This window comes from Sturnus vulgaris, chromosome 2 (assembly GCF_052056855.1).
Source record: "Sturnus vulgaris isolate bStuVul1 chromosome 2, bStuVul1.hap1, whole genome shotgun sequence".
NCBI lineage: Eukaryota > Metazoa > Chordata > Aves > Passeriformes > Sturnidae > Sturnus > Sturnus vulgaris.
Genome location: NC_142244.1, coordinates 106,238,109 through 106,252,972, shown reverse-complemented (window position 1 = coordinate 106,252,972; position 14,864 = coordinate 106,238,109). Strand labels below are relative to the sequence as shown.

At 42.7% G+C, this 14,864-nt stretch overlaps 1 protein-coding gene across 3 annotated transcripts in view; it reads left to right on the top strand.

Annotated features, from left to right (window-relative positions):
- PCYT1B (phosphate cytidylyltransferase 1B, choline) overlaps positions 1-14,864 on the top strand; it is a 39,723-nt gene continuing 24,859 nt past the window's right edge. Inside the window, exon 1 of one of the 3 annotated variants that reach the window (XM_088160337.1) lies at positions 1-297. In XM_088160337.1, the coding sequence (XP_088016463.1) occupies positions 226-297 (72 nt within the window). In that variant the 5' untranslated portion in view covers positions 1-225. Of the gene's footprint in view, positions 298-8,979; positions 9,173-14,864 lie in introns of those variants that run through there. The other 2 variants (XM_014879713.2, XM_014879712.2) reach the window with 2 other exon arrangements.

Sequence of the window (14,864 nt, the reverse complement as noted above, 5' to 3'; positions counted from 1 at the left end):
TGGGACTTCCTCTGCTAAAGGCTTTATCACAGCACATAGCTTTGAGCTGATCTTTAACCTCCCTTTGGACAACCATACAAGAACAACTTGGACAACCAACAAGAACAACCTTTGCTCAAGTGTCTTTTAAGAACAAGAAGTGGGAATTCTGGTGGTTCAGAGCCAGCAAGATTCCCTCGAGGCAAGTGTGATAGCTGCAGAGAAAACTGCAAGACAAGCATAGTAATGAAGATGGTAGACAGCAAAAAACACAGTACGGAAGAAGAAGCTCAGGAAACTCCCAGATTTCAACAAAAGGTGACAAAGATGTACTTTTTGTTTTGTTTTCTCAGAGCTGTAATTTAAATATGTAAGTTACTAATAGTAAATACTGTAAACTCATTGCAAGCATTCCAAGATAATATAAACGGTAGTTTACATTAGCATAGGGAAGTACAAATGGAATATAGTATCAAAACTAAGTTAAATGCACAAAATAATTACTGTACTGAAGATTATTTTTTCTTCCTTTTAATGACTAGAGCGTGCTTGATCGACTGCAAAAACAGTAGATGCTTTTGATGATGGAAAAAAATCTGTTAAAACTAAGAGTGGTGGTATAAAAACAATGCCAGTAAATCATGAATGACAGCAAGATTGCAAATTCACCTGTACGATGTCTACTTCAAAATGCTTAAACATTATTATAGTGCTGTTAAGTACAGACTGTCTTTGTGAAGAATTGTGTGTGTGTGCTACTCAAGATATGAGTGTCTATGTTCTATGTGTATGTTTCTTACAAACATACACATACAGTATTTCATTATCTTACTTTTAATCCTTACATCGACCTGAATTAATGCATATTATCATTAAATTAACTTAAAGTTTTTCCTTCTAATTTCATCCAGCTCTGACCACTTCTGCAGCTGCTTACTAAACTGTGCTATATATGTGACATTTCGACAATAATTATCTGTTTGGGGGACTAAACTCCTAAAGAAGTACAGATTGCATAAATTAAAAATAAAAGAAATCTCCAATTATTACTTTACAAGCCATCTTTGCTTTCAAAACTCTTCATATATAGTTAATTGACAGAAGTATGAAAAAATAGATGCTTCTGCTTGTGTTTATCAATAATGATAATGCAGACATTTATGTTAAAAGGGTAAATTCCTTGCTTAACAGGCCTCTAAATGCCTTTTTTTCGCTGCACAGCTCCTTTTAATTTCCTACCTGAGTTACTTGCTAACAACAGGATGAAGAGAATAAAGTTGTTATTAGGATGTTAAGGCTCTGAAATAAAACGTGAAATAGAAAAAAGAGCACACACTAATTTCCATTACAACAGAAAAAGTCCATGAAATGAACATTCAGAGACACTTTTTTTCTTTCTTAAACAAACACAATTCAATTCTGATTGCAGTTAAATTACAGTAAATCCTAGTAACTGGACCAGAATTGGTGGAATTATGCTCACTGGAACAGAGAGCACAATCTCATCACCTGCTTGCCTAATACAATATTCCTATTCAAGCCTAGAAGAAAAGTACAAAATATTATAATGTACATTAAATAGGGAAGACAAGTGAGAGCAAACTCACAGAAAATGAGCCCTCACTTAATTATAATGTCTAAGAATTAAGTCTGATGCCAATGGTATTCAAGAGCATACAGTTATTGCCACAGCATGAAAGTCTCTGTTTTAACTACTTTCAGCACTCTCTCTTTATAATTGAACAAAAATGAACAATTAATATATAAGCAGAGAGGCTGTTACATTTCAAGACCTGGCTGAAGATCAAATGTGCTTCCATGGGTGAATACTCTCAGCATTCACTATTTCACATCCCTTTGGCAGAAAGGAGGACAGCATCATGAGATGCTGCAAAGTCTTGTTGTAATCCTCTGGTGCTGGACTGGTGCTGGGGAAGGCTGTGCTCACACTGTGGGGAAGAAACAAGGGCCAAGTGCTCCCTGCAGTAGGGGAGCCTGGCAGGGAGCTGGGCCCTTTTCCCCCAGCCCGAGGAATGTGAGCAGGGCAGCCTGGAGATAGAGTCAGGGTTAGCCAGGACAAGTCCACAGTGATGAGACTGGTCTCAGAACAAACCAGAAACATGACTCAGGGTCAGGTCCTGTGATGGTAACCTGGGTCAGATGCAGCCCAGTGATCACCAGGCAAGTTGTAGAACAAGCTGGGTTTGAAAGAACCTTAAAGGTGATCTACATCCAGCCCTTGTGTCACAGGCAGGGACACCTTGCACTAGAGCAGATTGCTCAAAGCTCAATTCAGTCTGGCCTTGAACACTTCCCCTGGAGAATCACTGGGTCCAGGAAGGCGGGTTCCAGGTCAGGCTAGGGAGGCAGGGACTCGGCTGTGGCTGAGCTGGATGGAGACCAGCACTCCTGCAGCTCAGGTCCAGCAAGGGCCAACAGCACAGGCCAGAACCCAGAGCCCACAAACAGAGGGCAGGGGACCCAGGTGAGGCTTGGTCAGTGCCCTCACAGCGTTGACAGCAACTCCCATTCCCCACAAACAAGCTGTGTCCTCACACCTGAGAACTCAGAAGGGGGAGAGGGATTTGGTTGGTGCCATGTTGTCAGCAGATACCTTTATGGACATTCAACCAGGGCAAGGACAATGACCTGGAAAGGGGCCACAGCAGATGGAACTAGAGGGTGGCAGAAACCCTATAGACCAGCCCCAAGGAGCTGCCAGGTGGGTTCTGAGAGGAGGTTCACTCAGGAACTGGGTCTGGACAGTGCAATGAGGACACCAAAGCCAGTCAGGCTGATGGCACAGGAGGAATTGCAGAAGATCCCATACAGCCATGGGCCAGGCACCACTGTGCTTAACTCAGGACTTAGGAAGGCCTGATCTAGCTGTCACGGTGTAGCAAGGGGCAGCTGCTCCATAAGGACAAAGAGACAATGACATGATATGGCTGGTGGGAGTAGGGGACTTGACACCCAGGGCTACATCCCAGGCAGGGTGAGCTGTCAGGCCCAGCCAAGAGTCCAGATCATCATACAAGATTTTGGACCTGCCTCATCACCACAGGCAAGGTAGAAGCACAAGTCAGGTCAGGCCTGGTGGCGGTGTCTCGTGTGTTGCTGTTCCAGTGGCATTTGATCTCGCTTTCTAACACTAGCAAGTCACAAATTTTTAACTCCTTTCAAATTCTTTTGATTCTTCCTGTGGACACTAGCAGGAAAGTAACTGTGAACCTGAGAGAAAAACTTTCCAGTTAGGTTTAGTACTTGATCTGCCTTACTTTAGGGAAAATGGAAGATGCTATTACAGGAAGAGGCATTCAGATAATAACTAGTAAAAGCTATACTAGCTCCCAGATAGCAATTTTACAGTACATAAAGTAGATGTTTTGCTTTAAATAAAGTGCGTGTGTTTACTCAGATTGTGAAACTTTCCAGTTTAACTCTTATTAAGTTTTTGGTACCCAAAATATTAATGTGAACCCCTAACAATCATTCAAATGCAGTTTACAGTATGCTTTCTTATGTTTAACTTGGCAGGTTTACATTTGGAATACTATGGGAAAAAAGCTGTGAAGGCACTTGCCTGAAACATTGACAAATGGAAAGATAAAGCTTGACAGGAACAGTGGAGAGAAAAAAAAGTATTGGAGACTTGTAATCCTGGAAAAGATAGCGTGACAGAATACTGATGATCAGTCCAAGAAGTTTGAAATTGAGTTGGCAGAAAAGGAAGGCACCAGAGAGATTGAATATGGATAGAAGTGAGTGCAATACAAATATGTTCAAGAAAGGTAGTCTTAGGTTTGTGTGGATTTAAGGAGATTGAAGTGCTTATCTGGAAAGCCAGAAGAAGAGGAAAAGGGACAGAAGGGATAACGACACAGTTTAAATGTAAATAGTAAAGAGATTTTTCTTAAATTATATTTATATATAACAATAAGAAGGAGGCAAGAGAATATGAATAATTCAGACAAAGTTTATACTGAGATATATAAGTAGAGTTCTGTAGCATTCAGTATTGTATTTCTTGGTAGCAGTAAAGTTGCAGCTGTAGTCCTATGCTTGCACCGCTCTGTAAGAAATCTCCTGAGAACCCAAAATAGAGCAGGGAGATAATGGAAAAATTATAACATGTGACCTATGAGAAATTATTGCAGCTGGGACAGTTTAGTCTAGAAAAGTCAAGAGACATGTAATAAAAGTACAAACCTGCCTGCTGAATGCCATCTCTCTACTCCAAATCCTCAAACTATTGTTTCAAAATCACGCTGTACCAAATACCATGTTTTTACTTTTCATAATTTATGAACTGTCATTGCATATAGAAAAACTTTGTGGGTTTAATCTGCATACATCTTATAAGACTATTTCATAAATAGTAAATATTTTTTATTTATTCTGACATAAACAGGATAGTTTCTAAGCATTGTGCATTCCACTGGAATGATGAACTGCTCTTAAATATTAATTAAAGCTACAGTATCAGCCAACATTACATGGAAGCAGCAAAGTGATTGGTGTTGGAGGCTATGAAAACCTATAGGGTATAGTTTAATTCATACCTTTAATTCTCTACCTTTTTTTCACACCTACACAGGAGAGAAAAAAATATCAACCATTGTGGGGTTTCAATCTCAGTCTAAAAATACATGGTTTAACTAATTGATTATCTCAGTTTTAAGGTATCTTTTTCTGCGATTTTTGACTATTAATTCTAGCATGTCTAGAATTAAGATGACATTGATGGATACAGAGACACATAAATACAGGGATTCATGCATACATATATACATAAATAGAAATGCAGTATTTTAACAAATCTGCTCCAGACATAAACCATTCCTTCATTTTACAAAGCTTTGCAGTTGACTTTATGAATTCTTGCAGTTAAAACCTTCAGTATCCAAAATATATCCATTGAAGGAAAATTTATTAAAGCTCATCAGTTAAATATTCAGTAATTTATTATGTTTTCTTGTAGATGCTTGGCTTTGAAGTCAAACACTGTTTAACCACAGTTTTTTTCATAGTTTCCTGATGACTTTTGAACCGAAATTATGTGAGAGTCTGCTTGTCTTCATTTTGACTCAATTATAGATCAGAAGACTTTTGCAGACTGTCTCAGGCAAAGACCGTTTTAAATGCAACTTCTGCTGTGCTAACTGGTGTTTGAGATCCATGAAGCTCAGAGGGGGATCATACTTTCAGTTTGAGAAATGAGAGGATTTAAATGTAACATCTAAATGTATTTCTAAAAATCTTTTATAATTAATTGTTGTAGTTTGAGAACTGAAGTTCTGTATTAAAAAACCCAAACCACTATGTATCAGGTGGAACCTTTCTAATAACTGAGGTTTTTCCCTGTTTGGTGCCTATTCAATTCAGACCATGAAATTAGTGGTAGGAGGATTGGGATAATGGTTTCCTGTCTTGTCTGCCTGTAATTTGTACACCCTTGGACAAGAGTTTTATGCATCAGATGTCTGTTCAACCCAAGCAGCTGTTGCAAAGAGCTCATTCATTAAAGTCCATGGTGATGTGTCCCTGTTATTTGTGAAGAAATGGCAGGAGGCTGCCCAGGAGACCACGATCAGCCTGGCTCAAGATATTGGTTTCAGAAAAGAAATTAGATGCATGGACCTCCTCACCCATGACTCTTGCTCCACAGTTCTTTTAAAAGCTGCCTGACTTGTAAGGATTCACAGAAGATCATTTGTTGAGCTTTTCCAATCAAACCTAATTTGTATTTATTTATTTTAGAGAGTTAAGAAGACACATTCCATCCTTTTGAAAGATCATTTAGCCCCAACAGCTGAAAGATGCAGTTTAGGATACCTTATTCAAGATATCCAATATGATGACTAAGATTTTTAGACAAATTCCATTTGGACAGACATGACAGACCCTACATCCTTCTTTGCCATTATTTCAACTTCCTCTCTCTCTTGTAATGAGGTACACAATATATTTTTTTCATGCACTTCAAAAAGAAGGACAGAATACATGAAATATTTACCAGAGATGGAAATTAAAAAAGCAGCATGAAAAGTATTCCACTTCCACTTTGAAATTCTGGCCCAGCTTAGATAGGTGATAACACTACCGCAAGAGAGATATCATTCTGTAATGTTATATGTATATGGAAAAACCTATCTGTAAAGAAGATTAATCAAAATGCATCTGGAGTCAATAGCCCACTCTCAGCATGAAAGGAAAGATGAAATTTGGACTTTCATAGTAAAAAGAAATAGAAGGCAAAGGAATTTACATTCGCAGTATATTGGCAATCATCCAACTTCAAGAAAGTCTGCTTTCTTTTCATCTCTATTTCCATGCACCTGCCTTGTCAGGGAAGGCTGGGCATTCACCCTGGGTATGTCCATACCTGGTGCTACACCTTCAGGGCAGCAGCACCAATCTCTGAAGAGCTGGCATATGTGGTTGGGTTTATAAAAAGGCTGCCTGCTACCTCTAGCTGTTCCAGTCCTAGCACTGTTCATCTGTGCTGTCCAAATATTCTTCTAACAGCATAATACTCCTGCAAATATTTTTTCCTAAGAAAATGAGCTACAAATTTCAGGCCGAGTGCTGCATTAATCATGGTTTAATCATTTCCCTTGAGTATGCTTTCCAGAATGTGTGAGTAGCTCTTGCAGAATCACTGATAAAGGAACTTAGTTAATAAGGAAAAGACTCAGCTATGAGATTCACTTAGTTTGGCTACCTGTTTTTCTTGTTTAGTCACCTCTTTTGACATGTATTTCCCTTTTTTCTTGACAGCTGACTCATTTTTTCTTCTGACATTCTCTTTTCTTTCTACTTTCTTTCTCATCTCCTCTTATTTACTTATCTGCCCCTTTCCCTTTCACCTAGTTCATACATCTTTGTATTACACTTGGTTTTCTTTGAAGATGTGCAAAAGATAATACGTTTGAAATTCAAGTCTCAAGGGGAAAGATCCTGAGGCACAATTCTCCTGTAACTCCTCACGGGTCTGGATGGCCTTAGACATTTGTGTCCTCTGATGAAGTCTGATTTTTAAAAACGACACTGATGGTGCCTATTGAAGCTAAGTACTACTGAAATCCACTTTTTTGATTCTATCAAGGTTAGCAATAGCCAATGGAGCCTCTCTGTTCTAAAAATTTTTGGCTTTATATTATTTTGGTCATATTCTCATGCTATTTAAGTGTAAAAAGGATGGTAATTTCACTTCAGCAGTGCAGAAGCTACAGTTGTGTGTGCTGAAGCAGCTGCACAGCACAACCAAATATGTAGTCATAGCCCCTGGGCAGGTGTCAGCTAGGTTCCATGTGAAAAGCCTGGGAACTCTCAATTTGCCTATGATTAGAAGTATTTTGCTGCGTTTAGTGATGCCTGGAGAGGCTACCTAGAACAGAGGCTAGACAGTGTTAAAGGAATAAAGTAGGTATTTATTAAAAAGGCCTTCAAAGTATACACCTTGGGCGGCACAAGAGCCCAGCCAAGGCTACACTCGAGATGAATGATGGATCACACATTTTCACACTTGTATAGGTTTTGGTCCATTGTCATATTGGGGTTAATTGTCCAATTACAGCTTCAGGTTATGAAGTCCCATCTTCGCAGATTGCTCTTATCAATTCACTGTTGTTTATACTTTTTGGACCTGAAGCTGTATCCTTGGTTCTCAGGCTGGAAAAGGATTGTTTTGTCTAACTAAATTGTGAAGAGAACTTGGTAACACTTTATGTGAAATTCAGAGTTATATACTAATGCAGTAGAGAATCTGGAAAATATGAAAGCTGAAACTTAAGGGATCGTTAGAGAAAGCTGCTACTACGGCCATGCTCTTTATCCATCTCTCGTCAGAACAGAACGATGCTTTTGCCAAAAGTGTTATAATAGCTTTAACTAAAAGGTAATTAATTTCTTCAGCACCAAGAATTTGATACTCCCAGCACCGTGCTCCTCCCCGGGTAGGAGCGGGCAGTGGCCCCGGGCAGCCCGGCGGTGCAGGCGCCCCGGGAGCGCGGTGCGGCAGGCGGGAGCTGTCCGGTCAGCACCGCCCAGCCTTCGGCTGCTGCCGAACCAACCAAACCTCAACGCGGGTCGCTGTGAGGGGGTACCGGGACAGCCCGGCCCGGCTGTGCAGCCGCGCCGCCCGGGGTCGGGGCGCACACAGCGATGCGGCTCCCGAAGGCCCGCACCGCTCCGGCACCGACCGCGCCTACCGTGCTCGAACACGGTTGGGGCTTGAGCCAGCAGTGCCTTGGGGCCAGGAGGGCCCAGGGATCCTGGGGTGCATCAGGGAGAGCATTGTCAGCAGGGAGGGGATCCTGCCCCTCCACTCAGCCACATTGACGTGTGCCTGGAGTGCTGTGTCCAGTTCTGGGTTTCTCAGGACAAGAGAGACATGGCGATCCTGAAGTGGGTCCAGTGGATGGCAGCAAAAATGATTAAGGGACTGGAGCATCTCTCTGACAAGGAAAAGCTGAGGAAGTTGGGCCTGTTCAACATCTACAAGACAGGACTGAGAGGGATCCTCATTAATGAATGTGTATACATATCTAAAGGGGTGGTGCCAAGAGGACGGAGCCTTTTGGAGGATCCTCTCGGGGTTGCCAAGCTTAGGACAAGAAGCAACTGGCAGAAACTGATGCACAGGAAGTTCTACCTGAACATGAGGAAGAACTTCTTCACTGTGCAGCTGACCGGTCAGTGGAACGGATTGCCCGGAGAAGTTGTGCAGTTTCCCCTCACTGGGGATGTTCAAGAACCTTCTGGACGCACTCCAGTGCCATGTGCTGTGGGACAGTCCTGCTCGAGCCGGGAGGTCGGAGCCGGTCACCGCGGCGGTCCCGTCCAGCCCGGCCCATTCCGGCCTCCCGAGACTCGCGGGGGCGGGGTCCGCCCGCGGAGCCGCCGTGGGCAGCGCGCGGTGGCGCGGCGGGCCAGCAGCCAACCAGGAGCCCGCATGCAGATGAGTGAGCCCCACCCCCCGCGCGCGGAGTGGGGCGGGGCCCGGCGGTTGCCGTGGCGACGCGAGCGGCCGAGCCCCCGGGCGGCTCCCGGGGAGACCCCCCGCGCCGGGCGGGCCCGGGCGGCGGCCATGCCAGTGCGTGCGGCCGGTGCTGAGTCAGGAACGGGCATCCCCAAATCCCCCTCCGAGACCATGGAGGAGCTGGAACACACCTGCCCACAGCCGCGCCTGGTGAGTCGGGCCCGGCCGCGGCCCGCCCGCTCGAGCCGCCCCGGGTGTTGCGGGGCTGCTGGGCCGGGGGCGAGGGAGGGAGCCCCCGGGCGGCCGGTGCCGCCTCACTGCGGGTCCCTTTGTGCAACGCCAGGGAAAGGGCGAGCGAAAGCTGTCTGAGGTGGGCTGTGCCGTGCTTTGCAAGAACTAGGGGCAGTATGGTGACAGCCAGGCAGGATTCTTGGTCCACCCGTTAACAACCCGGTTCCCCCGCGCTCCCGACGGGTCCGGGCGCGCCCGAGCACCGACGCTGCTGCCGCATGTGTGCGGGTGGCGGGAGCGGCGGCGGGAGGCATGCGGTGCCAAGCCGTGTTACGATCTAAAAAGCTGCCTGTTCCCAGTAGTGAATGCAGAGGAGCGGCCCGCGCTCCAAGGAGCCGGCGGCGGGGAGCGATGGCCGCTCCCAGCCTCTCCCGGTGCCGCTCCGCCGGGAATGGCAGCCCCCTCAGTGACCCCCCGGCCCCGCTCTGCCCTGCGGGCCGGATCTCGGTCGGGCTGCTGCGCCCGGGAATCGCAAATCCCGCTTTTTTCAACTTTTAAGAGTCCGGTGAGGAGTTGCTCGTTTGATTCAGGGTGCGTAGGGAAGAAGAGAGTCTCGGAGAGGTGCGGATTTTGGGGGGACAGGAGAATGAGGGAGGGCCGGGAGAGTGATGCTTAAAATAACTCCTCTGATGTTCTTTGCTTAAAGACTCTCTCAGATCGTGTAGGCAACTCTACAAGGCTGCTGTATTCCAAGAGTAGAGGTTCTGAGAACTGTCCTTCTTTTCATGTGCTCATTTGAAATATTTTGAGTGTTTCCTTCCTTCTTACTTAAATCTGTTATTATTCCCACTAGGAAAGATCTCTCCTTACCCCAGCATGGTATGCACCATTGGCATGGTGGTAGAAAGTTAATAACAGCAATACATAAATGCAATCACAGAATTGTGGAGGTAGTGTCAAGATGTGAAAATGCATGATGTATGCAACAGTTTAGTCCTGGAAATTAGATGATTTAACACCAGAATTCAGTCGCAGTGCTAATTAAAACATATTTAAACATCCAACTTCAGTAATTAAATTCAACACTATAGTTGAGACATTGTTCTGATATGACAAGAAATAGCAACAGTCATTGGAGCTGACCTAAATTAATGTTTTCTTCCTGCTCATGTTATAATTAGATTCAGCTTTAAAGAAGACTGTTAATTTGTTCATGGAAAGCTTTTGGAGCTATTTTAATAGGGAAAGTTAGCTCAGGTGTAGTTACTGCCGTGTGTTCGTACAGGCTGTCTAAAATTTCTCTGTCAAAAGCTCAGATATAACAACCTGTTTGAATATATTACTCTGTGTAGTCTGACATTTTAAAAGATTTTAAAGAAAGGAATGACAATATGATATCAGTATTTACAGTATCATGCATTCTTGTATAATTTCTGTGGAAATTAAGGTGACAGTTAGAGTGCATGAATGAAACAGGAATTCATTACAATGTTTTAGATCTTTCTGAGTACCAGTAATGGACAATGGAGACATTTTAAATAAATGTTTGTGGAAAGTGTGGAAGGTGCACACGTGAAGAAGTGATATCTCATCAGTCATCAGATCTGTGTTATCTTCGGGCTAAAAAAAAAAAGTTGTCTGGTGAAGTATAATGCAATACACTGAACTCAGAGCATAGGGAGTGAGGCAAACAAGTGTAGTGAAGCAGTGCCTGAAGTGAGAAAAATTAAGGGCAGGTGTTCTGAAGAGTTAAAGTGAATCACCCCTTGACAAATGGTCTAATAACATGATCATCAAGTTCCTATCAGATCTTTTTTAAGATCTTCAGTACTTGGTCTGACCTCATCCTTTGAAGGCAGCACGTGCAGTGGGGGGCCAGCAACCTTGTCACATAGATTATTAGTGTAAGGAAAGAGGGTGTCTCAGGTAACATTTTAGTATTGTTTGGTACCTCAATGATATAACTGATGGCAAGTCTGTGAAATTTACAGATGACTTTTTAAGGCTGTTCATTGTTTCTCACACATGTCTAAAATTAATTATCAGGGCTTTCATGTTATATATAGGTCAAGTTGTAGGAAGCAGTTTTTCTTGAGAAATCTCCTCAAATTTTCGAAGGTGGAAAAGGGTTGGTTCTTTCCTGAAGCTGTTGTCATCCTATTCATTGAAACAGGAAATATTTCTTTAAAGCCTTAAAACTGAATATTTTTAATGGCTATCTGCCATTAGACCTCTGATTTTAGGCTATGAAGTCTGCTAGCTTGTCAGGAACTGTCATATTAGGACTAAAGGACCTGTGTCCTTCAAAGATCAGGAAATCAGGGGACATTGAAGGCAGTTCTAGGGTAAGTTTCAATGTGTATTGAAGCCTGATGTTTTCCAGTGCCTGGTACTGGTTTAATTATAAATTGCCATTATTTTTTTCCCCAATACCCTCTGCATTTTCTTAACCAGCTGAAGCATTAATGAGCGTTTGTGTTGCTTCAGTCAATTTCTCTGCTCAATCTCTGACTTAATCTTTGCCTTCTTTATGTTCTCAACTTCCACGTATCTTACATTTCCATCACAGTACTTAATTTAAGAAACCAGATAAAATAACCCACCTGAATTAGCTGGGGTGAACTACAGAGGAGGAGAGGGAATACATAGCTAGGTATGTGTTTGGTTTGGCCCATGCTCACAGGCACATCAGTGGGTACAGGGCAAGGCAGGAGGAATTAAGCAGCTGTTTTCATTAATTTAAAGTGAATCTGTCTTTAAGATGATGTAAAGAAGCAGGTAAGTGCTTTTTGTTCTGTCTGCTCTGCCCTAGGCAGTGCTATCCCCAAAATAGTGGGCTGTTCAAGGGTATATGTCATCCATACTACCCTTGGATGTCCTCAGGCAGCTGAAGCTGTGGCCAGATCTCTTTTCTTGTACAGAAAGTGGTATTGGGGCTCTGTATGGAAGTACCCAAATAGTTTATTGGGAGATTTTTTCCATCATCATTTCAAGGACAGACTAGCTGGATACTTTGTCTATCCATATGGCAGATAAAACATGTTCTGCCAAGGCACTGCAAGTGTCGTGGCCATTTGAGTTTCACCCTTGCAATCCCAGCACTGCTCCAAAGCCCAGATTTCCTTCTGTAGTGTTGTGAGATTAAGAGGCCTCAGGCTTTTACAGGTCAATAGGAATTAGGTATTAAGTACCTTGGGGCCACTGAATCGACTGTACTTGGAGAAGAAGACTCAAGTACAACTGAATATGACAGATCTCACATAATTTTAGGTATCTGCTACTTTAGCCATTTTGTTTATTTTCTTGATTTTTTTATATAAAATGAGAGTACATGAATTCAATTTTCCCAGTTATTCAAGTACATTTGGAAAACGCTGTTGTTTTTTTTTATTTTATTGAAATGTAGAGGAGAACATTTTAGTGTTTGCACACACTGGAGCTGTATAATGGTTCAAGGAGTCACTACTTATTTAGACAATTTCTTGTTGCTGCTGTTAAGCAATGAACTCAAACACAAAATTCGAAATAATTGCAAGGAAAGTGTGCATGCCTTGGATTCCTGTGTTTTCATCCCATCATATTTACAGAGACTGTTTTAAGAGGTCTGATGCAACCCCTAGAATAATTTCAGTATTTTATTTCCATGAGCTTTCATAGATGTTCATATTCATCTTTCCTATATCACTGGAAGGCAATTTTAATCAGAGGAGCCAATGATTAATGTGGGGGGGGTTTATTGTGGTTAAAAAGCGTCCCATGCATCTATTTCTCTCTCACGTGATGTTATGACAGGGAGTCTGCCATCTGTTTACTTCAATGTGGAATTAAGCATAAATAAATATGTAAATAGCCTTACATTTAAGGAACCCAAAATTAGTTTATTTGACTAAATATTTATTTGGTCCTTTAGAAGTTTGGGTTTTGCTCTGGATTAATTTTCATTTTCATCAATGTTGGCTACTATATAAGACCACAAACCCATAAAAACGTGCCAAGTGAGGTTTGTGCTTGGGGACATGTAGCAATTTTTGCTGCACTTAAAAAAAATAAATTGCCCATAGACATGAAAAATCTGGTTAGATTTCCCCTTCTTACATCAGAGGACATGTAGTTTATATACATTCAGAAATGTCACCCTAGGACATACAGTTTCTGCAAAAAAACATTGCAATACATATGTGTCAGATGCACAGAACTACAGGTATCTTTTCAGGAATCAGAAATGACCCATAAACACAGGGAGAAAACATTACAGTCTATATATTGTATTTTGTGCTTGCAAATGCAATGGCATTTTAGGAACGGGTTTTATTAGGAGAATATTACCAACTTCTTAAACCGTGCTGTTGCCATTACTACAAAGGTTTGTATCATCTTTAAAAAGGAGTGGAAAACCATTGTAAATAGATTTTCTCTGCTCCCTCCTCAGGAACATAAACAACATTATAATATAGCATATGTACAAAATGTAAAAAGAACTCAGCACATGAGTGGATGTGGAGCAGAAGAAATACAGAAATTAGGAGGCAAATACTGACTACACAGGCAAGAATGTGTATAGTGTATACTCACACATCCACAATCCTGCACAAACATTGAGTACAGCCATAACTGTCTATCCCAGTGTGTCACTTGTTTCCCTGTAATCTGCTTTCCTGTTCTACACACATATAAACAGATGGTATAAGGTGGAAACCTCTTGAGAAAGGCACTGGATGAATCAGGGATCTTGTAAAGAAGCCCATCGCCCTCCCTGTGGGTAAATTGATCTTCCCAGAGTTTTTCTGCTGACAGCTGAGGGACTGCAGAATATGTATCTCCTGTGCAGAAGGAAAAAAAGGGTTGGGATTTTTTTGCTGCTTCATAGCTCTGTTTCTGAGTACTGGTTTGTACAAAATGCTGTCCGACATCTGACATGAGAAAATTGATAACTGTAAAGTATCTCTGTAAAGAAGTACGAGTAGAGATTGATTATTGGGCCAAATTCATCCAATAGTTTAGCTGAGGTGATCTATAACTGTGTATAACTGATATATATACAGATATATAGCTATATAGCCGAGTTGCTTTCAGAAGATTAACCCTTGACTGTGTTAATGCAGAGTTGGGTTCTTTTAGCCATATATTGGGTAAATTTGCAGATGACACTAAGGGAGGTGGGAGTGTTGATCAGCTTGAGGGTAGAAGGATCTAAAGAGAGACCTGGACAGATTCATCAGTGTGCTGAGGACCGTTGCAGGAGCTCAGTAAGGGAAAGTGCCCTGTCCTGCACTTTGGTCACAACAACTCCATGTGCCATTACAAGCTGGGGGAGCAGTCGCTTAAGAGCTGCCCAGCAGAAAGGAACCTGGGTTGCCAGCTGACCATGAGCCCATGAGTGCCTAGGTGGCCAAGAGGGTCAATGGCACCTGGCCTGTATCAGCAATAGTGTGGGCAGCAGGACTGGGGCAGTGATTGTTACCCTTACTCAACACTGGTGGGGCCACACCTCGAGTACTGTGTCCAGTTCTGGGCCCCTCACTTCCAAAAAGATAATGAGGTACTGGAGTGTACCCAGAGAAGGGCAGCAAGGCTTCTGAAGGGTCTGGAATGTGTCCTGTGAGGAATAGTTGAGGGAGCTGGGTTTGTGTAGTCTTGCCAAGGCTCAGGGAAGCTCATTCCTCTCTACAAC